We start from the raw sequence: 25,389 nt of genomic DNA, 5'->3' as shown, positions 1-25,389 counted from the left end.
TGACACAACAAGAAAGGGAAATTATCTTTTGCATGAAATGTTTGCTGTGCCAGCCTGTTATCACCAAGATTAGCTGCCCAGCAGAAAAGGTAGGTATGGTCTTGGGGACAAAGAAGTAGGAATGGATGCATTTTCTGGTTAACACAATGCCCCTAGAAATGCATAGACCTGGCTGCTTTCAGCAAGGGCTACAAGCCACACCTTTCTCCCCAAAGCCACCCCAGCTGATTAAGTCTTGTTTTTCTTTTATTTCTCTAGTAAAGAATTAGCAGAAGGTTTCCAGTCCTGCATTGCAAATAAGGCATCTGTACACTCTACAGTGGGCTAAGGGAAAAAAGAAAAGCAAAGCCAGCAGGTTTCCTGTGTGTATCAAGCGTCTGGATTTTAGAATAACCAAAAGACATGGCACTCGTGTCCTGTATTTTATTAGGAAATTAACAGGCTGATTGATAACCTGATATTACATAGTGAATCTCATTTAAAAAATGTTCAAAATCATGACAATAATTTTGATTTCTATAAAACTTAATGCCCAGATACAATTCCTGTTTATGCCTGTAAATTTCTACACCCTTAACATTTATCTACTGTACAGCAGCAAGGCTGGATAATTGTAACATATTCTGTAAAGTTAAATACAGTATACTTTTCTCTGCAGTCCAAGTGAAAGAGATGAAATGTTGAAAAAGCAAGCCTGGAATATGAGCAGCGCTATAAGAAGGTTCCCTGCGATCTCGGTTCATCACACATCAGTTTTTCAGACTGCTCAAAGATATGAAAGACTGGTGATATCAACTGCTGTGCAAAGTTATGAGGCTTTAGGGCATCAGTTTTCCAGAAGAGGGAGAGAGACGCCGTGGGGTACAGGCTCCGCGGTGAGCGGAACAGGGTGCACTGGGTGTGTACACTACTCAAAGTGCAAGAGCTGATAAATCTGTCTACATCTCCTTCTTTTGCCAGCGGTATGGGCTACCACCATCGCCACACTGGACTAAATGGCTTTTGCTGGCACTCTGTCAGGATGTTCCACGTCGAAAGCAGGGCTGACACGGTACAGGTGCTGACTGTCTGCAAGGGCTGAACGTCAACCTTCATCATCAAAGCTCAAATCCTGCTCATGTTGTGTATGTGAAAAATCACACTGAGCCAAACACTGCTGGCGTTATTTTGGCTATCACGTTGGGTCATGGGCTTCAGCTCCACAGGTTGTAGCTGAGGCCCTCGGTCCTCTAAATTAGTCAAGCACTTGACCAGCAAGTTCAGTCACTTCAGCCTCTTGTACTATTCTTGGTGAGTGTAAGCTAAAACGTGGTAGATTTAAGAAGTAGTGGGCCTTCTTTTTAAAAAGCTATTTCAAGACAAGTACATTCAGACCACTGTGTTTTCTATTTATATATAAATTCTTTGGCAACAATTTTCTAGAAAGCAGAATAAATTTTTCTATGTAATACTTTATTTTCTCCCCATGAAAAACTGGTATCTTAAAAAATCTATAGCACTTTCCACTATAAATAGTATTGTTCCAGATTAAGGATTAGTTCCTCCCTGAAGAAAAACAGATTTAAAAAATCTGGTTATTATCTGATAACTGTTTATGCAGCAACGTTAAAATAAAACAGAAAAAGAAAATGATTCAGTATGTGGTTTGTCATTCTCTAAAATGTTAGTGTATGTTTATACAATAAAAACAACATAAGTTATCCTAGTTCGTTTTAAAAACCTTAGCAGTAGAAATATATTGCTATCTGCAGATTCATAAACAGAATGCACTTTTTCCATCTAAGTTCAAGTATTATTAGAATATTATTATTACTATTATTATTATTAAAGTAGCTCTAAATCCTTGCCATTTTGCCTGTCTTTGCATCGTTTTGGTCTTTCTGAGAGATAATGCGCTGTGATCGTTTGTTCACGAACAAAATCAACGTGGAGGTTCAGTAAGTTTTGCCTGGTAGAAGACAGCCTGGCAATCCTTCGGCTATTACGAGCGGCTTTAGAAGAGCGTATTTGAGACTAGTGGTATAGGTACAGTAGTCGCGTGTTTTCTTGGATGGCTGACGAACTTAATTCCTTCCAGGTTCTCAACATTCAGTCCCATTTAAAGGAAAAAGGTGGGAAGAACCCAGCCCAGACTTACACCACATCAGGATATATCATCTTCATTTGTTCTCGGTACGGTCAATTGCTCATAGGTCGGCAGGGTGTTATTGGGGAGGAAAAGATCCGAACTGACATTGTTGCCTCTCTGAGATGATCGGTTGTTCCCTTGATCCCCCTGCTGACGGGAAACCAGACGATGCAGCATATCTGTAATGAGGTTCAGTTTCTGGTCCATTTGTGTCACCTACAAAGGCAAAGCAAAGGTTTGTTTAGTAGCAGCATGTGAGAAAACTGCAACCAACCATGCGATACAAATCAATATTAAAATGACAGTTTTCTTAATTAGGATCACCACAACCTCTGTGAAGGCACCACAGATTCACAGTTCATCAAAGAGAGCATCAGAAATTGAACGCAATAGGTCAGAGTTGGATGTGGACAGACCTGGTAATACTCACCTCTGGTATGTGCTTTGACACTCATTTTATACCTGAATGAACACATGACAAACGGGCTTTTAAAGAGATATGCTGGGATAGAGAACTAAGTCCCAGAACTGAGTTTCTGTGGCTTTTTGTTATTATTGTGTCCATATTTTTTTGAAAACATGATAAACTTCTAACATGCTTATACGCATCCATAGTATCAATACGCGCTGGTAAATGTCTGCTCTACTTGCAGTGATCTAATCAACTCTAAGCTGAGGCTGACTGATGCTCGTGGTTACGTTTGGGCCCAACTACCAGCTCAGGCCACAAAATGCCCACAGGTGGTTTTGCTGCTGTGAGTGTAGCGCAGCTGGGGTCTGTGGCAAGGGCTGGGAGTGGGGCATGACTCAGTTGTGTGCTCACACCCTCCCAGTGACACAGCATTCCCTAGGATTGCCGTTCGAATGACAGGAATCACAGCAAGGCAGAAACTCTTCTAAGACGGGTGAAAGCAAATTTTTCAACTGGGGGGCTGCAGGGGAAGGTTCAGCCTGAATCCACAATGCTCATTTTCTTCTGCCTTTAGACAGAAGCTCCTTAAATTTTTTCATTCCTCTTTTTTGCTTTTTCTGCTCTTCAAAACTTTAAAAGAAAATCAGGATACCTAAAAGAGGCTAGGTTATGGATTTGTCCAAAATTTAGACTCAATTTGGTGTATGTGTGTGGTACTCAGAGGAGCACCATCAATTCAGCCTCTGGTTTCTTGCATTTTCCAGTCAAGAAGCAACCCGTACCACTCCCTTTATCTGGCATGGGAAGCCTCCTCTCTGCGCTGACTCCAATGTACTGAGCGAGATGTCCTGAGGGCAAGATGCGCACTTCCAGTGTTGAAGTCCTGCCCACGTTCTGTGCCTTAGCATGGCAGGCATTGAAACTGGGCAGTAAGAGTCTGCCTTATGGCCTCCTACTCCCTTCTACAAGCATAAAGAGAAAGCCTTGATTTTGCCAGTTTAGTCTCTGACCCATCGATCCACAGTGATCCTAAGACACTAAGTAAATTCTAGGCAAAAAGATGTAATATGTTTTAAAAAGGGAAAAGAAAGTAAGCAGAAAAAAACGTGATAGGAATAAATTGCTGCCTGAAATATCTACTAGAAGGTAGTGAAAGGCACATAAAACTGCCAGAGAGCGCATGAGTGGGAGCAATTTATATGTGCTTGGCTGTCATCCAAGTATCACACAGGACAGTAAAAGACAGCAAGGCTGAGCAGAACATCAACAAACCTGGAGGATTTCAGCAGAGACTAAAATGTTTTTCCACCGTAGAGAAAATGCCGGTTTTTTAAACACTTTGTACAACTGGTAGGGAAGCAGATACAGTGATTTAAAAATATGAGGTGCCAGAGATTTATACTTCGCAGCTGGTTTTGAAAACATTAGGCAAAGCACCCTAGATGGTACATGAAACACTAGTAATTCTGGATGGAAATGGCTGTTGAAAGATGAGATTCTTCAAATGAGGAAGCTGAAGAACACGTAAGTTCAAGATTTCTTGAAGGAAATACAGATGGAAAGTTGGGCAGATCATCAGGATTTCATTTCATCACTATTTGTTCACTCCCTTAAAAAAGGCACGCTTTGCCCAAAATGGTGCCCATCACAGATGGCAAACTCATGATGCCCCAAGTGTGGCAGTGCAAACCAGTGCTAGTGAAGCCCACAAAAATACCCCATTCCTCCACCCCCCACTGCCCAGGTATCACTTGTTTTCTGAGACAGCTGTGCTGGAAGGTCTGTAGTGGAAGACTGCAGACAAACAGCTATCTTCAGAGTCCGAAGGACAACTTTTCCTCTAACAAGAAATGTCTTTTTGCTAATCATTCTAAACTAACTGGGGGATTTTTTTATATATTTCTTAATTTGTGACTCCAGGCAGGGTTTACCAGAGGAAACACAGACTGAAGATCTATCTGGAAAATGTGCATTTATGAAACTCTTGCAGTGAGAGCTATTGAACATGACAGTAGATTGGACTGAGATCTGGATAGTCCTTCAACAGCTGTGTGTCTTGGTGATGAAGTACTGGAGAGAAGTGAGATGCGAATATTCTTGCTGGGAAATAAATTCCCAGAGATAATTGTCTAATTTTTTCTAGAGAACAAGGTTTGGCTGCTGCAGCTGTGGAGTGCAGCAGGCCCACAGAAGCAGAGGCAGAAGCTAATTGCTATTGAGCTGAGCCATATGAGACAAAAAGTAAAGACCTTCATCTTCCATGTCCTGCTTACTGGGGTAGGGCTCTAAAGCCACAAAGCTTTTGTGGAGGGAGGTCCAGGTAGCCAGCTGTGTTTAATTGTTGTTTGACAGTTTTGTTTTCCAATAAAGCAAGCCATTTCCCAGGGAGTTCTGTTCCTGTGAAGGACTTTCTCCAAGACACGCCGAAGTCAGTGGTAGTTTTTGGCAATCGCAGACTTCCAGTGACTTCAGCGGGCTCTGGATCAATCTTGGACTGAATCATCAATCCCAAATAGTAACATATTCTTTGGATATTACAAAAGAAGGAGCAGTCTGGATTTCTGTACATTGCTCTACTCGTGCTTCATGGGCCTGGATCAGAAAAGGCGACATTCGCAAATGAGACGGCAATGGCACGACGGGCCCCCATCCTTGGTTCTGCCAAAGGGGTGTCTGCTTAACGTATGAGACATTTTAAAGAGAGAAGTAAAAGCCACCAGAAGGCAACATCTACTGTCACCACAGGCCTCTGATGTACAAGAATAAGAGGCTTGCTGGTGAATGGCCTTGCTTATCGGCACGCCCAATCTGCCCGTCGTCATCTGAACACACATCCCAAAATACATCGTTCACTTGTTTGCTGCAGAAATAATTATATCCACTAGAAAAATGTCATCATGTGCAATACCCTTTTTATTAAAGTAGCTTCATGCACTTAGCATGGAGAAGTGTATCATCTCCCCTGAATCATACTTTCAAACACATTTACTTGATTAGAAATTAGCTATGATGCCAGAATGAATAAAAGCAAAGCAAACAGAAAAACTGCTGATGTTGCTATAATCTTAACTGCTTTGGACAACTCTGATCCCTCTACTTAAAACAGCAAACAGTGTTAATTACATAGAAAAATAACTCAGACTGATTTGTTTCTTTTAGGAAAAACTAAGTAAGCTCTTTCTAGCTGATTTATGTTTCATTAGAAGCATGATGTTTGGATGATCAAATTCTTTATATGCAAATAATTTCCTTTGTATTTTATAGTAGTTGGGGAGAGGAAGCAGTGTTTGAAACTCTTCAGAAATTACACACCACAGTTATTCCTAAGTCTTACTGAAATATTGTATGAAAACAAGATTTTTCCATCCTCCAAGGTAAGGTTTTTTTTTAAAAAAAGATCCAAGGATCATAGATTGAGCACAGATGGAGAGAAGCAGATTTAAACAAGTTTTGAACCTAGCTCTTAGAAATGAATAAAACAATCCCATCCATGCAGTGCACTGAGAAAAAAAACCCCAACAACCGAAGAGCTCTTCACAAAGGCTGAAAGATTAGAGCACAAACCTGAAACGGCACATCACGAAGAAATGTAGTTATGTTACAGAACAGATTTTTGCTCTCCCTAAAAAGTCACAGAGGCACATGACTACTCTGACACCCCACACAATAGGCTAGCAGCGATGACATAGTTCATATGAACCACAAAGTCCTCTTAGGTCATGTTTTCAGGAGCAGCAGTCCTCTACAACTTGATATGAAGTGACATGCCAACTAAAGGTAAAAAAAATAAAGGTATCAAAGGCATCCCAGGAGGTGCTAGTGAACAAGACACAGATTGTTCTTGTGATGAGAGAACAAAATAATGAGCAATTTATCTATTAAAATTCCACAGATCTTCACATTATACTAATTCTAAATGCCCTGTAATTTTAAGCATTCATAACAAATTCATTGTACGATTCAGAACATAACATGGAACAATGAATTTCTTACCTTGCTTTTTGTTTTGGAAAAAAACCCAAAGAAGCCTGAGTGGCTCCAGGGACATCTGGAGGAGAGTCTCCTTTATGCACCCCTATAACGGAGAACTAAAAAGCAGCACTCTGGAGACCCGCTCCCAGAACTAATTATAGGGATTTCCTGGGAAGGGGCAAGGACAGACAGAATTACGGAGCTGAGGGGAACAGTATTTTCAGCCATGGATATTCAGGATAGTGAGGAAGCTGAAGGACAAAATTTGGAGTTTGGTATAATTTAGGCCACAAAGACCACAAATTACTAGCATGTTATGCCAAGCACTGCTCCATGATCTGGAGGGATCAAGGTTGATTAATGCTGTCGATTAAAGCTGTCTCATCTGCCCTTCATTCTCAGAGATTTGAAAATTAAATATTATTAAGGGAAAAAATCATAGTCCCTTTGGACAGAATGGTGGTTTACAACTACTTATGTTCTTAACACGGTTGACTGATTAAACAAATAATTTGTGCTTAATCAAGGGAATTTTATCAGCACAGTGCTCAGTCAATGGGTTCAGGACTGTGCTTGTTCTTAATACAGAAAGCTGAGAGTGAAGCTGCTAGAGAACAGGAAAACCAGAATACAAGCAACATTTAGCTGAAGGAAAACATGATAAAAGGAAAGTTTCAGCTACTTTCCCAGCATCAGATTCCCAAGTCTGCTATACCCTGACTTATCCCGAGTAGCATTCATTCCTGAGGGTGAAGCTTTTTAGCTCAAAGTGAACGAACCCTTTAAGGCACTTTTTTGAAATAACTGAAGATGATTTGGGAGAGCTTCATGTATTTATTGGTCCTGGTGGTCTGTTAATGAGGAGGACCCTATCGCTCTGCAGTGTCGCAAACTTGTAAGGAAACAAAACAATTCTTTCTACACGTGTGCATCCTTGTAAGCAGTGTTGTATAGAATCCCTAGTGTGTTTGCTATTCAGTACCATGCTCGGTAATAAGCTAGCTTTATATTTCAGAAAAACACACAAAAATGTCCTTTCTGTTAACAAAACACACTAACGACTAAGTTGAAGAAAAGGTAAGAGAAAATAAATATTCCAGAACTTATGATACCTGTTAATGGCCACGATATGAAGGAAGGCATCAGTATCAAGCGGTACTTAAGAAAACAGTGAGGGTGTTCTGCAAGCAAAGACGTGGTTATAAATCACGTTTTTCTTTGGTAGGATCCATCCTGTTTAAGTTCTTGAGAATATCTGAGGAAGATTTAGAGAGCAGGTTCCCTGGCTCCTTTTCTTGCTAAGTCCCTAGACATTTTGGTATCTCAATATTTCCAACAGTTAATGCTTTAGTTTTGAGAGCCCTGTGGACAGGAACAAATATGGTGTGTGGAGTGGCTTTCTAGAGAAGCTCAGGGATAGCTATGGGAATCTTCACAGAGGATTTAAAATATTTCTTTATAAGTATAATAGTGGAAGGAGACCAAAAATCTCAGTATTATTAAAGAAAGTTTCTTTCTTCAGGTACATGATTCTTCAAAAATCATGGAAAGAGTCTTCCTTCCATTTATAGTACTCAAGATCCCAGATTCTTGTGAATCCCTGTATCAGAGCTTCTGGCTTCCACTTGTTTATTTTGTTGCCAGACATCAGGCAGCAGTCTTGCTGGAGGTTATATACCCATCGCTGAGGTGTTTATAGGAGAATGTAATCTGCATGGAGGAAGATTCGTTCTCCAGACTGTCTGTACTTTCTCTTGAGAGTTGTCCAAAGAAGGGACTACGCGTGCGGTGTCTGGGGGGAGGATAGAGGAAGTGAAGCCAGTGAGAAAACACTCTCTACTGTAAGATTACTCATCGCTAGAAAAATATAAAGGCTGAGCTTTTGAGGAACAAAATTAACAGGTTTTGAGGGTTGCATGCGACAAGTCACTTTCTAGTCAATGAAAATATATGAACACTGTAACCACTGCCTTAACTGATAAAAAAAGGATAACTTTGAGACAAAAAGCATCTTTGGAAAGAAAGGCACTTGCTAAACATTGTGTCCTAAAATCAGCTCTCTTGCATAAAGCTATCGTTGCCAATCTCTTCCTCACTTTGAGATACTAAAAATTGTTCTGTTTTTTCAGTAAACTGAGACTATTCCTGGTCTTATCTTACTCTGTATTTTTATAGTAAAATACTTCTCCTACACTTTTAAAAAGTGTAAAACCCCCCCTTATTTCTTGTAGTAGTAATCCTTAAATGGCAGCTGATAATTCACCATTAATCAGGGTGTGCCGCTTGTGCTTTCAACAGAGGGTGATGACCTGGGACTGGGAAGAAACTTCTGAGTCGTTGAGTCAGGATCAGAGCTTGGAAACAACCAGGATTTATGAGCCAGTTGCTGGCTCAGATTCTAAAGAAGTTACCTTGATATCAGTGAACAGCTATTAAAAAGGGCTTCACTTGGCATAGTAAATTAGTAATGCCCCGTGTAGAAATTCAGTTTTGTCACACATTTTTCTTAATTATGTTGGGAATTAAAACAAACTGGTAACACCAGCATGTGGACATTTGATTACTGACTATAACACTTGTGGCATTCTAAAGTAATTTTTGTTTGTTTGAAGAATTTTGTCCTGATAAATATAAAATACAGCATATATGTTACCAAGCAGAGAATGTTGGCAGCATGTTTGTGTAACTGTCTCTTTTATGATACTGCCATTTTTCCCCAAATGAAAATGAAGATAGTCTTCAAACAGCAGTAGCTAAAGAAGATGATACACAATAAAACAGAAACCTTCACAGCTATCTTTGACTATTTCCAGCCACTTACACACAACTCATGTACATAATCCTTATGCGAGTAAATTCTGCAGATCAGCAGCAGGCAAACCTTCAGGTACAAAAGGAACTATTAAAGGAGACCTACAAAGAAACAAGCACCAACAACAGATGCTGTGCTTATATAAGACAGCAATTCCTTTAAGACCTTAAAAAACATGAGGCAGAAATAGAAATCAAAAGTTACAAACACAGAAGTTGATTTGGTTTTTACATGTCACCTTCATAAAATTATCCAGCTGTAACTTGCTGCTCGACTAAAGGAAGCAAGGTAAGATAAATATAATCCTCTCCTGACAAGGAGGTTGGTAGGACACTGGCACATGGAAGAATTAAGTTACAGGAAACACACTTGCTCACGGACCGTTATAGAGTACAACACTTCAAAAGGTGGAAAGCTTTTGGGACAATGCTTATTTTAGAAGTGGAGAGGATTCAGAGATGCCTGAGGGTAAAAAAAAGATGAAAGGGATGACGCAAAATGCTGCTAGTCAAGACAGAAATGAGGACCATGATGGATGTGGCTGGAGGAGATGGTAAGAAGCAGAGACGATACGGCTGCTACATGAGAGGGATGAGAATGGTGGCCTTGCTTCAGCACTGCTGTTGCTACTATGAATGACTTCTTACAAAGTTATTTGGCTTATTTAAAACAAACAAACCACTGGCAATCAGGTCTTCCTGAGAATCTTTCTTCAGCTCTAGGTGTAGATTTGGGCTATGAAGCCCCTTTGCTTGCTCATCGCTCCCCAAGCTCCCTGGCCGGTCCTGCTGGCCTCGCAGTACTGACTGCATGCCCAGATGTGCGCAACGCTCGCAGAGCTATCTGGCATCCAGAGGGCTATAGCCAAGCAATTAAAATCTGTGGTTGACTCTTGTTGTAGATAAATGAGACAAGACTTAAAACACATGGAAATTTTCAAGTCAGGACAGTGTCCAAAATCTACAGTCTTTGGCCCAGCACTGCCTCAGGATACAGCATTTTTTTTCTCTAAAATGTTACAAAGGTCAGATATTTATTTTTTTAACCCTTTCCTCTAAACTAACAGAGTATCAGTAGATGAACAAGGGAGCTTGGAATGTTTTTCTCTCCTTGCATGAAGCCAGGAAAGTGAAGTTTAGGGTCCTGTCTCTAAACATAGTATCAGAAGCTACTAAAGAAGATAAAATCCTCCTATCCTATTAACTGAATACTCCAGATTTTTCAAGAATTTGCTTATCTTCATTTACTATAGCCCTACCTTCAGGAAATAATATCTCTTTGACTAGACACAACTGTCTTCCATTTTCATTTAAAAATAAGACACAAGTTGGCAAGAAGAGAGGGATTCTTTCCTTCCAAGTGAATCAATGATACCAAAAGTATGAGAAGTTTATGTATCCACAAAAATCACTGGACATCCATCTAGCACCATCGTCATAAACAGTTTCCCAAATTACACTTAAATTGAAATCCAGCCTTATGAAGGATGTCAAACAGGCTTGAGATAACAAGAAATATAAGGGAAATATTGATCAAAGAAACCAGGAAATTAAGCCCCTTATCTTTATGCAACAGCTTGGATGTAGTTATAGAATAAATGGTGGTCATTAGTGCATCTTATATCCAAAGCACTGTGTGAACCTTTGTGTACCTGTACAGCAGAACACTGCAGTAGATATGTACTGTTATTGCTAGCACAGTGTGGGGAAAATTGAGGCAGTAAAGTTAATGGCCCACCTTCAGATACGCTACGCATCTTCAACTTCAACTTGGAAAGAGATGCTCTAACAAAACCTTAAAAATCTTTTCCCCTGTCCTGGGCAGATCTTCAGATCTCAAGGAAAACTTGAAAGCACTTTTCTGCTTTTTAATGAGACAAAAGGTTGGAAAACTGATTGCTTTCTCATTCTCAATCACATTCTTCTTCAGCAAAACATTCCTAATGTCGGGTCCTTCTGGTTGAGCACCCCGGTACCTGTCTGCAGAGCAAAGAAAGACTCTCTGTTCAGCTAACAGGCACTTATAGTTCAGATGCTTCAGTTCCACAGATGTGAAGAAGACTCCTCATGGTGCTTGCCTCTGGAGAACTCTCTGCTGATTTAATCATGGCAGTGCAGCCTCTGAATATCACTCCATATTTTTGTTGTCAGAAGTTTGGCTACCAGACAACAGCTTTCTCCTAGCTGTAGACTCCCATTTCCAGTGTGGAACAGTGGCATATTTACAACACTTTAGGGTTAAAAAAAAAAGTAGAAGACCCAACCAGCATAAAAATATGTCCCAAACTCTCCTCCACAACAAAATAAACCCCAACCCAACCACCCCCCACCCCCCCTCATCAATTAAAGAAAACAAAAGTGACTAATCTTGACCTCTCTCCAAAGGGGAATGTTTTGCTTCTTGAATCCTTGGCTCTGGCTCTCGTATGATACTGGGACTATGACTAATAACCTCTTGCCGGAGTACTGCTGATAATTTCACCATTGAGTAGCTGTTCTCGTTCTGGATCATCATAGTATGCACTTAAGTCGCCAAGATTTTATTTTTCAAAAAAACAAAGAATAAGATATACACTCATAATCCCCAGTGTTAGAAATACATTTTTCAGATTTAGGTTCTGTTAGGTTTTGCCTGACAATTTTTCCTCCTTCCTCCAAACTGTTATGTTTCAGATGCCTGCTATGAAACGGTTCCCTTTTTCCTTTCTTTCTCTCAAACACTTTTCCTAATTCAAAACAGATTTGAGACTGCTGCTCTTTTTAAAGCAAATATGCCATGTATCACATCGAGTTAGGTCAGCATCGCTTATGTTCACTTCACCCAAATGAGGCATCCATATTGCTTTTCAAAGGGAATAAAGCCAGACTAGGTGCACTGGGTTTTCTGGTTGGAACAGAAAGTGAGACACATCCACAGTTATGGCTCTGATCTTATGGCATGACATGAGCAAGGAAGGGCACCGCTATCTGCTTTTTGCTTCAAATGTTAAAAACCAAGATGACTGCAACTGTTTGTTCAAACTAAGTTTTTTGTCCAGTTCCTTTTTTAGAATCCATAATCTACTCATTATTTATGATGTGGTAGTCACTATACGGGCAAAAAAAGGATGTGAATTCCTTTGTACTAAAATGAGCTTAAAAAATTAATAACTAAACAATGACTTCTGCAGCAATCAAAAATGGAAGGGTCAAAGGAGTGGGGGAGAGAAAGGGAGAGAAGCAATTATAACAACAGTGAGTTTTGAGATTCCCTGAGGGCTGCTGGTAATTAAACCAACGGCAACATGAATCTCTGTTTGATGTGGTCATGAATATGTTTTCAAAAGAGAAATCTTTAAAAAGAGTCTTTCAAGAGAAATTTTTAGAGAACAAGCTCAGCATGAATAATTAGACCAGAAATACTTTGATAAATATTATTATGGAGAAGTCATTTATGGGCCATGGCATTTGAAGGTTAGACATCCTGGTGATAAATAAGGTGGCAAGTTTGCACCCATTCTGAACACACAAAACCAGGGCTGTATTCTTGTATGCTTGAGTCTGCTCCGCAGAGAGGAGGCAGCCTCTTGTTTTGCCATTGCATTAAGCTTTACAAAGACACAGATGTAAGACAGAAAATTTCAGTGGGAGAGCTCAGTGGAATGAAAGAAAACCACACACAATTCCAAAGGCACTTTTCATTCCCAGGGGCTGCACAGAGATCAGATGTGAAATTTATTGGTGATAAAAAGCCTGCGAGCCCACTCTACTCCCCCAGCCTTTCCAACTGCCATTCGATTCTGCTGAAATCATATCCTCAGAAGTATCTCCTTCAGGATACTCCAAAAAAAAAAAAAGCTTTCATTCTGTAGAAATGTAAGCACCCAGCAAAACCACCGAAATCCAGAGAAGATGCAGGTGCTCTGCACTGCCTAAAATCAAGTTGCCTTGAACATCCCAAAACCTCATTTCATTCATTTACTGACCGCTTCAAAAAGTGGAGGCAGATACAATCAATCACAAGCAAGCAAATAAACAACTAGTGAACTAGAACGGAATATATTTACCAGTGGAAACTCATGTTTAAAAGGAAAAGAAAGTGCTTGTTGGCTGTCATGGTATTACTCATAAAGGCAAACTAGTAGATCTTACGGATACCAGGAGCAAAACTACAACAAAGGCAACGAACTACTAATGAACAAGGGTTTTCAGTCAAATTTCATGGGTCATACAGAGTCATTACGGTGCCTGCAGGAGTTCAACAGCTCTGCCAGTTGAATTTCGGGGAAATGAAGTGATTATTTTGTTATGCATTTTGTAGTTTTAGACATTTTTCTTTAAATTTCAAGGTCTGAAGCCAACCAGCTATGTGAGAACACCAGCTTCAATTTCCAGACTTAGCTTCTAACCTACATTATTGGAGAGGAAACCCTGAAAACAGGTCTTCTGTGTACAGCAAGGTCTCAGAAACTAGATTTTTAAAGACTCTGATATGTTTGTTTGTTTGTTTGTTTGTTTTGGGGTTTTTTGGTTGTGTTTTTTTTTTTTTTTTTAAACACAACCTTATGGCTTTAAGCCAATTTCCTAACACTTTGGAGGCCTGACTCATTTTGAAAATAAAGAGACAGATCGTTTGGCTGCTGCTGGTAACAAGTGCTGCATGGGTTAACTTTCCAGATTGGTTCCATTGCAGGTTTCCCTCTGGTTTTGAGTCAGTTAAAACCTTAAAGCTCTTCTCCATAACATTTTAAGCTATAATGACTTCAAAAGTAAACAAATGTTTCTGATAAAATAACGTGTTTGAAAAATTTAATGGATGACAAAGATAACAAAAAATCCTTAGTGTTTTTCTTTGTCAATAACTTCTAGGAATATAGCCAGGCTGGGCATTTATTTGGACTGGTAAACTGTGACTCAAAAAGTGGATCTATTGGCAGTGTAAACAACTGCTCAGTGGTGGAAGCAAAAGGCTCACAGTCTTTCCTAGCTGATTAATCATCATGACAGGCTTGAAGAGTAAATGATCTGCCCAGGTCCAGATGTTAGATGTGCATCCACCTCTTGCTATTCTTCTTGTTCATAGGCAGTAGCCTGGATTGTTCATTCTTAAGATAATGATGATCATTACCGTTCAAAACAAAAAGAATTTGGGCTTTGTAATTTTATCCTATGATAGAGGAGGCTTTGACACAAGATAACACAGTACATACAGTCTAGACATGATGAAATACTGGAAGATCCTTCAGGCAGAGGTGGTGACAGCCTTGCACATAAAGCTTTGTGACGTTTGCCTTCTCCACTTCCACTCCTACCAGAACTGTTATCAGCTGCACAAAGGAGGAGCATGAATATGTAGCTGTATCTCTCCCCTCAAGCCCCTACCATTAAGGGCTGCACTAGTCCCTGTTAAATCAATAACAAAAAGTAGCTTCTCTGGATGGGAGGCAGCATCTGGTTCACAGCACACAGTAACACTCCGCAGCATTTACAGACAGGACCAAAGAGTAGTATTATGAAGAAAGCATAGGAGAACATCACGGTGGCAGAAAGAAGCTAGCCAACCCTGTCTAAGACAGAGGAAGAGTGCTACAAGATCTTCAGTGGTTGCAGGTGACGAGAGACATCACTTAAATTGTCATCTAAAGGATGGTCCTCCACAGAGGGACCATGTCTGTCTTGGGCATCAGTTAGGAAGGACTTAATTGACAGTTGCACTCCAGGAAGGGAACACCAGAGAATCAGCAGCCTGCTCCTCCTGGAGACTGATCATTTGTGGGCACAGAAGCCAGACCATGCTTTACTTGGAAGATCTGAATATCACCACACAAACTGGTTTAGCTGCAGGCATTTCTTATTTTACCCTTGCATGTTTTCCTTGAAAGAGTGAATGGGGTTACTATAGAGCTATTTATTTTCTTTCTTCTGCTACTCACTTTTGCTAAGTCGTATCTCCCCTCCCTGTCCAACAGGGAGAGTAATCAGCTGCTCTGGAGAAATTAATTCACCCCTAATTGTGCAGCCTTTAAAAAAAGGTTGTCAGATAGCATCTACTAAGGACTTTACAGATGAAATGCTAACATCATTCTGAATTAATTAAGAAGTTTTCATCCATTTTCATGCATGGTTTTATATGATTTGCCTAACAATTTTTGCACTGACACATCTGCTCTGAAATGAGAAAGGAGTTTAACTCAGTCTCAAGCATCACAGTTCCTTTCAGGTATAAATTGCTCCTTTTTACTTGATAGTACCTGCATTGTTGATTCATATATTCAAGCAACAGTCTTTTCAAATCAAGAAATAATAATCTCAAATTGTATCTAAGTTTTAAGATAGATGCTGAACAACAGTGGGAATAATAAAAATGATAAAAACACCAAGTGCTTCTGTTTTCATTTTTGACTCCCAAGCCTCAAAACGCTTTATGATACTCAGTACTCACAGCTGAGGAAACGGAAACAACAGAAGGTGAAATGACTCGCCTCAAGTCCTGCACAAAATGATGGCTGAGTCAGGCACAGCACCGCATGAAAACCCCACAATAACCACACTGATGCATCTTTCTAGATGGGACTGTCAAGGTGACACAAGTGTCTGACACTGCCTTTTAAAAGCGGATTTGCAGCGGAGGTCTGGTTGTGCTTACTCCTCTCTGGCTCAGACAGCACTCGCAGCGTACATGTGCAAGTGAGGAGACCATGTGTGACCAGCTCTGACGTACATTATTTATAGAACAGTTCAACTGACTGAAAAACTAATAAATCCACAGCCTGCAGATGATGTGCAGACATACAGACACATCATCACAAATATCACTTTATCTTGATTCTCTGTCTTTTTTTTTTTTCCCTGCTGCGGCACAACAGTGCTTCTAGTACAACAGCAAAATAAGTCTCTGGCTGAAGACGAAGCTTGTTTAAATCACAGTGTTTCTCCGCATACAACTGACACATAGGAATAAGTGTAATTTTCCAGGGAAACATTTCTATATGGATATTTCACAGAATCATAGAAAGGTTTGGGTTGGAAGGGACCTCAAAAATCATCTAGTTCTAACCTCCCTGCCATGGCAGGGACATCTCCCACTAGACCAGGTTGCTCAAGGCTCCATCCAACCTGGCCTTGAGCACTGCCAGGGATGGAGCATCCACAGCTTCCTCAGGCAACCTCTTCCAGTGTCTCACCACCCTCAAACTTTTCACAGGTCAAATTTTGTCAAACCCATTTGCAATGCAGTGCTGCAAGGTGCTCAACACTTCCTTTTCTCTCTTAGTGCCCTCGACTCCCAGTGAGCTTTTCAGTGAGGAAGATCCATGTATTTGGGATCAGGTGTATGTGAAACACATAGTTTAGAACTTTCCGTACAGTGACTGCACAATAAAAGAGGTCAAAACGAGGTTTCTCTCCTTATGTATTGTAACTATCGTCTATTTAAAATTCTACAGTTAATTTAGGGCTTGTATATCCACGCTGGACAAAGAAGCCTGCCAATTCATTCATGACATGAATTCAATCTTTGCAGACAGTCCGAGTCTAAAAATGCTTTTGTTAGTACAGTGAACACTTGTACCAATTATGCACTTCACTCACTCAGGGGTCATCGCTCATGGCAAAGGTTTTAAATCAGCTCCCTCCAGAAGACAGACATCACCATATTTCTGGAGCTGTCATTCTGATGCTGCAAAACCAGGCAACCCTTGAAATATACTCTGAAGTCTCTGAAGGTGGAAGACCGTAATACCCCATTGCTGGGCACAAGAAGTTGTCCAGAACATTTGAATGAATGGAAAAAATTAAGAGAGTAATCAGATACTGTTGTTGAAACCTGAAGTTTAGCATTATTTTCTGATTTAAGCAGATGTTCTTCTGACTTTCATGTAAATAGCATTTTTTTCCATCTGTCATTGTATAACAATACCCGATCCAGCAAAACTTGTAAGCATGTGAGAAATGTCAAATAATTTCATTTTATTCAATTTGTGATCCATAGGTGCTATTCATGCACCTAGAATTATGCTGGAACTCAAATGCCAAGGTCAGCATTCATGTTTTTCACTGATGTAATTCCCCAGTTGAAGTCAACTGCAGTTATCCCCAGATGGTCCCTGCTCACACTGGTGCTAATCAGCGCTGGTACTTCCCTCAGAATGCAAAACTTGAAGAATCAATGGTATCTAATCTGAAAACCAGCATCTAACTGGTCAGAGGGAACAGAGATACCTGCATTTCACACTCCTCTTCTCCTAATCTGCCAGACCACATGTAAAACCCATCAGCAGATTGCTCACTGGGAAATCATGGAGTGGAAAGTTACTTTAGGTAAGTGCTTCCTTCAATTAAACACACTCCAAGGTGTCATGCTGTCCTCAATTAAAAAGTAACACCATTTCTACCACAGGCAGGGAGCACCGACGGCGTGGGCAGAGCTCTCCACCCAGCTGTTTACAGCCGCTCTGCACCGCAGCACCACATAGCGGGGTAAGTCAAAGGGGAGCGGGAGAAGAATTTGTTCAGAAACAGCAAAGAATAGGGCAGAAAAATAATGGAGCAAGGGCGCAGAAGGGATCTTTGAAGCGTTCAGCATTTTCACAACTCCCTCCTATGCGAATGCTAAAAAGGTTTTCAAGGATGCAAATCACCAAATACACGAATTCTTCATAAGGTGCCTAGGAGCTCTAACATTCAAGCTAAAGGCAATGAATCGATTCAATTCTATCAAATTATCTCCGAACCCTTTAATCCGTACTTCATCTTGTAGTTTACAAGCACAGAGTACAAATTTTCATGGGCATGTAGATGCAAATTTTTTCTACCATTTGTGTGACCCTTTTCAGTGAGATTCATTAGGCAACGTTAGAAAAAAAATAATCCCTTGAGCTCTGTGTACGCCATGAACCTCTCTCTCCCCCTTCACTGTGACTCAGGAATGGGATGTGTTTTGCAACAATGTCTCCTAAATATACAACAGTCCCAATTTGCTCCTCTTTCACCCCAGAGTAAACAAGGAGTAAATTCATTGAAGTCAACGGGATTAAGGTAATATAAATGGCCTGAAAACATGGATTACCGTTAGCACTCCAAAGGCTTGTCCACTTGCACACAACATATCTCCTATAGTAGTAGTATACAGTAAAGGGCACATATCACTGCAAAGAACTTGTATGACTAAATGGTGCATTGTTTAAAGCAGATCTTTCTTCAGTGCAGAAACAGAGACAGCGTTTCCCTTTACTTTTTTAAAAACCAGCCCCATCATGCAAGTTCTAGCCATGTCTTCATTCTTCTGTTATTTACATTTCCTAAAACTTCACAATTTCATAGAAAACATACAATAAAAGAAAAAAACCAAACAAAACCAAACAGAAAACACCAAACCTGGCAGGGTTTATTCAGAGAAACTATAGTTTTGGAGAAGAAATCGCAAGGTTTTTAGCATACACTGTAAAAGTAATGATAAGCAAAAGGTTATCTGAAGTGTAATTTAAAGAAATGTGTTTGCATTGTTTTCAGAGGCCGTGTGTAAAAGTCCCGAGCTGCAGGACAGTAATGAGTTTGTGAATCAGGACTGTAAATTCCCCGTGCTGTGAATGTGGGAGCCATCAGGAGCACACACGATTGAGTCAGCAGTTACCAAGACACATACATACAGTACAGGCCACTCAAGTCTCCAAACTGCCATTTATCATTTCCTGAGAGAACAGTTTCTTGGCAAGCCTCCTTTAAAAACATTTTTTTTCCAAAACAACCAACCATTCCAGCAGGCTATGAATACCACTGTAATTTGGTCTATTTTTCATATCAAGTAGACTATGGGCTCTGGTTTTCAGTTAATTAAAGAAACCTTCTTTTCAGATTTCCAAACGCTGTTTGCAGCAGGGTAGATCCCACAACGAGCCAGCTCTAAAACAGCGCCAGTCGCAGACCAAATCATATGGAGATGGAGGAAAAACCCCCCAAACATAAATAAAACCTCGGTTTGAAATTGCAAAGCCCAGCTTACATAACGCCAAATTTGGTCGCCCTGCCAAACGGTTAACTTTCGTCCCTGATGAAAAGAGCTGTCCTGGGCTCGATTGTATTTCATATTCCCGGACGTGTCACGGCTTAGAGTTGTCTGTCAGAATTTGAACTCCATCTGTTGTTGTTGTTATTACTGTTGTTATTATTATTACTACTACGCACAAACAGCACTTAGGGGCCCCGTCTGAGATCAGAGCCCCGATGGGCTACGAGTTGTCCTCACATATAGAGAGAAACAGCCCTTGCCTTGAAAAATACATGATCTAAACAGATGAGCATAAAAAAGGGGTGGGACAAAGACTGTATTTTCATTCCTGTTTTATACATATGGAACTGAGATACGGAGGGATTAAATGTCTTGCCTGTGCTCACACAAAAAATATCTGGGGCAAAAGCTAGGAACTGAACCAAAGTTTTCAAGTTCAAATCAACTTCGTTTTCCTTCATTAACCCTGTGCTTTCTAACTATAAGGCTGTACTCAAATCTGTACTTACAAGCTGAGACATCAGAGCCGCATGATGCCTTTGGGCATACAGGGCCTAAGCACAGGAGGGGAACAACATGCCTCCAACCTCCTGTGAGGACATATATGTTCGCAAAGCAGTAGTTACTTGTGGCTTTGCTTCTTGAAGCTTTAGAAAAATCAAAATTAGGAAATAAAGTCCCATATTTTGATTTCCTATTTGGTGAAGGAAGTCTGGATTCTGCAATTTCTCTGCAGAGTCCTCTGTGCAAGGAGACACAGAAACAACAAACTGTGCCATGCTTCAGCAAAAAAGTAAATAATCACTTAATGGGTTTCTGTAAACATCTGACCTGCAGTTCACACATTCTTACGAAAAAAAAGAGAAAGAAAAAAAGAGTAGTTATACACGTCTTAGTAAAGAACTATTATATTACTTTCTCTTCAGAAGACTTTTGTCTTCTGAAAAAAACAAGTAGTTTTCTACTTCAGAAGTAGTTTCTTTCTGATAATCAAGTAGTTTTACTTATTTTTTTAAATTGTTATTTAGAATCACAGACTATCTCAAGTTGGAAGGGACTCATAAGGACCATCAAGGTCAACACCCTGCTCCTCGCAGGACTACCTAAAACTAAACCATATGACTAAGAACATCATTCAGGCACCCCTCGAACTCTGACAGGCTTGGTGCCGTGACCACTTCCCTGGGGAGCCGGTTCCAGTGACCAGCCCTCTCCGCGAAGAACCTTTTCCTAATGTCCAATCTCAACTTCCCTTGACGCAACTTCATTTCATTTCCTCCTGTCCTATTGCTGGTCATCAGAGAGAGGAGATCAGCACCTTCCCCTTTGCTGCCCCCCTCTACCCTAAGAATGTGTGATTTTAGAGGCTCTTATTTTGGCCAAATAAAAAGTCAAGGTTTTGTTTTGTTGTTGGTTGGTTTATTGTTTTGTTTTTTTTTTTTTTAAGAGAAAGAATAAATGTACCTGAAATTAGGACAACCTCCAGACAAATTTCAAGTCTTCATTCAAAAGCATGGATGTAGGAGAGCATCTCAAAACACAAGATTTAAAAATAATAACAATAATATTGGCAAAATTATGTGTCTCTTCCTAACCTTCTTCTTGGAATGGCTGAAGCTTTTCAGCTGAAACATTTCCAAAAATTTTAGTCTGAGACGCCCGAAATGGAAAACTTCAGGTCAGATGGTCAAAGTTGCACACAACTAAAACAAAGTCTTATAATGGGAAATGTCTTATAAAGGGAAATGTCTTATAAAGTTTTGGTAATGCTCCGAAGCACTCCCAATGCCCAAGAACGAGCAGGTGAGTACACATAATAAATCCCAAAATACATTTACATGGGAAACAAATTGTGCTTTGTTACTTGGCTTCAATATCACACTTTTGGTTACCCTTACAGAAAAGATGACTGTCTTTAGTAAATAAGAGTTTCTGTTGTATGGGAAATTATGTCATTTTTTTAACCTCTCAAAATTTTGAGATATTTCAAGGAGTGGAAATTGCAAACTATTTTAATTTGCAGGAAACACATAAATGGCTTTAGCTTCATAATGAATGCTGATAGTACTGAAACATTTCATTAAAAAAAGTAAAAACCCTAACACTATCCCAAAGTGCCTAAAAGGAACAGACAACAGACTAAGTGCCAGCCCTTTCTAAATTAAGGCGTTTAGGACTTCTTACTTTTAAGTAACAACATCCCCTCTCCCTGACAAAACCTGACCATTTCTCAGTCCTTTTCTGGACTGTCTCATTACTGGCCATTAGCTTGCCCTCCTGAGATGTTGACACAAGTGCCTGTTCATGGGGGAAGCGCTTTGGAGTAGGCTTCTGAAGAACTGCCTGTCATGAGGGCTATCAGTTTTAAAATAATTTACAAAACTGCAGAATTTCCTGTTTCTGAAAGTGGCTCTAACTAGCTTTTTCCAGCAGAAATCCCCAGAGAGGCAAATTGTTTTTCCCTGTACAGAACTGCAACTGCTAATGTTGCGATGTACCAGGACTGCCAAAAACCTATGTATGGTCCCTGGATGGTTGAAGTGCACCTTTCCATGTCCAGTTTTGCCCACGGTGAGCAGGTAGCAAGTCCTGCCTGGGAGTCTTCCGAAGCAGACTGTGTTTTGGGATCACTGTATGAAAATATAATAGGATGTGTGGCCTCTAAAGCCAGTGAGACCTTTGCCATTGACTTTAAAAGGAGCAGAAGCACAGTCAAGAGTAATTATTTTTTATCAACAACATATTTACTTTAGGATTGGCCCCAGGAGTATTCAGGTCAGGGCTGGCCCTGGAGGCGCTTCAATCTGAACAGTCAATTAGTGTCAACACTAGTCTACTTTTTCAAGTTTTGCTAAAAAGTCTCTCCACAACTTTTAGTTGTGGAAACGGGTGGAAAATATAAATCCATCCATTTATTAGAGGTGAAAATTCTCCATTAAACTCTGGTGTTGTTCAGTTTCAGTGATACAAGAAACCATCTTGATCCTATAGCCCAATTTGTTAAGCCAGTCTTGTACACATTGATCTGATTAGCAGGGAAAATACAGAGGGGAGAGAAAACAGTAAAAGCTGGTCATGTGGTTTTATGAGACACGGGTCAAAAATCTTAGCCCCGATTGTCTCTTGAGGACTGTATCAAACTCGGGTTTACCAAGAATATCCTGCTCAAGAAGAAACACAGCAAATTTCTGCAAGCCGTGCCAGATAACACTGAGCTCAATGACGCAACTGGCAATACCAATGGAGACTCGCAACCACACCTGACGAGACTAACGTACCGCCAGGAAGACTGTGCAGAGGGAATTTAACATAGAAAAGGAAGACGCTCAGGATCACTGTGTGGAAAATCCAGTTGCACAGGGCAATTCTGGAAAACATGGGGGGCATTGCCCTTTGAAAGAACCTTGCGTGGGGACACCTGCATGTTCTGTCCACTTCCCAGGAGTGCTTGCACCTTGATTTATATTCAAGGAGTTAATAAGGATAACGCATATTTCCTGGAAATCAGGGCGAGCCTGCTGACTGTCCGAACTGCTTTCTTAATGAAACTTCTGCCTCTGCTTCTGACAGGACCCTTGTACCAGGCCACCAACTCGGCTGCTGGAGACCCTCCTCTGCTGTCCTCTCCCTCTTCAGCTATAGAGACTTCTATATAATTTTTAAAATCCTGTTTTCTAGACAGGCTCTCTACTCTGCGTAATTATGACATTGTTTCTGATATGAATGGTTCTCCTTGCCACCAACCTCCTCCCTGCTTTTCCCCCAAAACAAAAAATCCTGGTTGAAAACCAAAACAAATAGTAGATTTTTATCACACAGAATTTGTTAATAATGCATTCCCTGAAATAGTTCCCAGGCCTTTTTTAATGCTCAAATAAAGGCCCAAACATTTACAGCCAGCACTGTAAGCCAACTAATAATTTATTTGAGCCATACTGAAAAGCTCAAGAGGGATTTTGAATGAAAAATCTAGTGAATAAACTGATAGCCAAATACTGCCTTGGAGTCCTGCCACTGCAATACACAGGATGCATGGAGCTCTGTCAGTGACCAAGGCATACACTGAAAAAACAAACAGTCCATCAGATGATAGTTAAGTCTTGTCAATCTAAACCAAAGAAGACAATGTCTTTGAGTAAACCATAAGCCTTAATATTTCCTAACTTCAGTGGCACATGGATGACTGGGTGTTAAACTCCCACTGCTTTAAAATAAATAAATAAAAAAAGAGATATTTAATCATTTGACAATAAGATAAGAATGGCAAAACTCTGCTTTCAGAACTTCATGGGAAACTTACTTTATGGAGAATTCCCAAAGATTTTACTGAGTGTTACAGAATATACATGTACAGACCAGAATTAAATCTCATAGTATTAGATCAGAAAAGACCGATCTTTTTTGTCACTTCAGAACTTTAAAATTGCTTCAAGGTAGCTAAAGGCTCAGGCTGCCATCTTGCTGAATGTAAAATAAAATATATATCAAGAAGTAAAACATTTTAGGGCATTTAAAGAAACAATCTCAACTTAGTAGTTTGTTTAAAATGTCTTTAAATTCACTGTTTTGCAGCACCGTGAACTTAAGACCCCGAAAAAGGCCATTCTGTAACTGAAGAGATCTTTTTCTTCCTCTTTTTGTTTTGTCTCAGATTTTTCACCCTATTTTGTAGCTGCAAGAAAATGAACTCATATAAGAGCAGCAACATGAAAAAATAGTCTTTACAATTTACTGCACGGTAGTTTGTTTCCAATATTGCAATAGATTGGAGTTTCGAGCACCCTGTGGCTTTGGCTGGACTGAGAGGACTGGTTTAGCCTTGATTTGAACCTGCTGTTTACAACATGCTGTAAGCCCTTCCCATACAGCAGACTTTTAGTAAGGGCTGTGTGAAAAAAACTTCACTGCTAACCAAAAGCAGGAAAAAGTAAAACATTTCGCATGTGTATATTTCTTTTTACAATTACTTTTGAGTGCAAAATGAAAGAATTTATATTCTGAGAAAATGTACCTTTTACCCTGACAAAACAATTGTGCTGCTCTTCTGCTTGCTTTCTGGCTTGCATGTAACACACAAAAGATGTGAGAAATTTCAGTTGTAGCCTATGGAGACACTGGATGTCCAAACTGCTGCAGTCTTTGCGGCTTTACTGAACTGGGCTCCTGGTGCCTTTTAAACATTCTGCCCCATTAACCACCTCGGGGATATTCTGTGCATGTGTGTACGCACACGAGAGTATTTAATTGATTGTTTCACCTTCTGAACTACTCAGAGATCTGGAAATTACTTTCAATGAACAAACAAACAGTTGGAATCTTCTCTGGAACTTCTCTCAACCTCTAGAGACTCCAACATTGAGCTAAATACACCAGGAAGCCTGGATTTGTATTTCAGCACTTCTGTTTCTAGCTACAACCCAGAATCAGAGACGAAAATTAACAGGAAAAGCAATTTATAGCTATAAAGAATTCAAAGATAATTTAGCAAGGCAAAATAGTATAGAATTTCACGTGCTCCAACTGTCCCTTTGCTGCGCATGCTTACGTCCTAACCAAGAATTATGGATGTGAATAACTATGTGCTCTGAGAATATTCCTCATCTACTTCAACAGTATTTCTCAGGGTGCAGAGGTAATCGCAAAGGTACATCCTGGCGATGCCTGGGCTCTAGAGCACACTCCACCTGAGAGCTGCAAAACACCCTGAAGAAGAAAGATGATGTCTTAATTATAAGTATACAGTGTGGGCTTATGAGATCTGGGTTAGTAAGATCTTGAGAGGGTTGTTTTAGAGAGAGGTCTCTGAAGTATGTGAAGAATTTAACAACTAGCCCCATGGTTTTGCTTCCATTTTTCATCCTCAGCTGTGCATGCTTTTCCCTGTTGTCACAGTTCCCAAGGTGCCATATACTTCTTTGACTCCTAATGACACTGTGGTGGACATGATGCATCTTCCCTGCTGAGCACTCACATTAGGCCAACAGGCACCTACCAGCTATAGAGGTGGGAGGAGAACAGATTCATAGTTGCAAAGGTGGAGTTGAGCCTCCCAAACAGAAATGAACTGGAAGCAAACTTCTG

The 25,389-nt window shown here is 40.2% G+C and overlaps 1 protein-coding gene across 3 annotated transcripts in view; it reads right to left on the bottom strand.

Annotated features, from left to right (window-relative positions):
• Positions 1-2,143: 2,143 nt before the first annotated feature.
• The window catches only part of KCNQ1 (potassium voltage-gated channel subfamily Q member 1), a 359,122-nt gene continuing 335,876 nt past the window's right edge, over positions 2,144-25,389 (bottom strand). For all 3 annotated transcript variants that reach the window (XM_086472063.1, XM_086472061.1, XM_086472062.1), the window contains one exon: positions 2,144-2,344. In XM_086472063.1, the coding sequence (XP_086328189.1) occupies positions 2,144-2,344 (201 nt within the window). The remainder of the gene's footprint in view (positions 2,345-25,389) is intronic.

Source organism: Leptosomus discolor, chromosome 12 (genome assembly GCF_034619465.1).
Source record: "Leptosomus discolor isolate bLepDis1 chromosome 12, bLepDis1.hap2, whole genome shotgun sequence".
Classification (NCBI taxonomy): domain Eukaryota; kingdom Metazoa; phylum Chordata; class Aves; order Leptosomiformes; family Leptosomidae; genus Leptosomus; species Leptosomus discolor.
The sequence above is the reverse complement of the archived record's forward strand: the minus strand, read 5'-3'. Positions and strand labels throughout refer to the sequence as shown.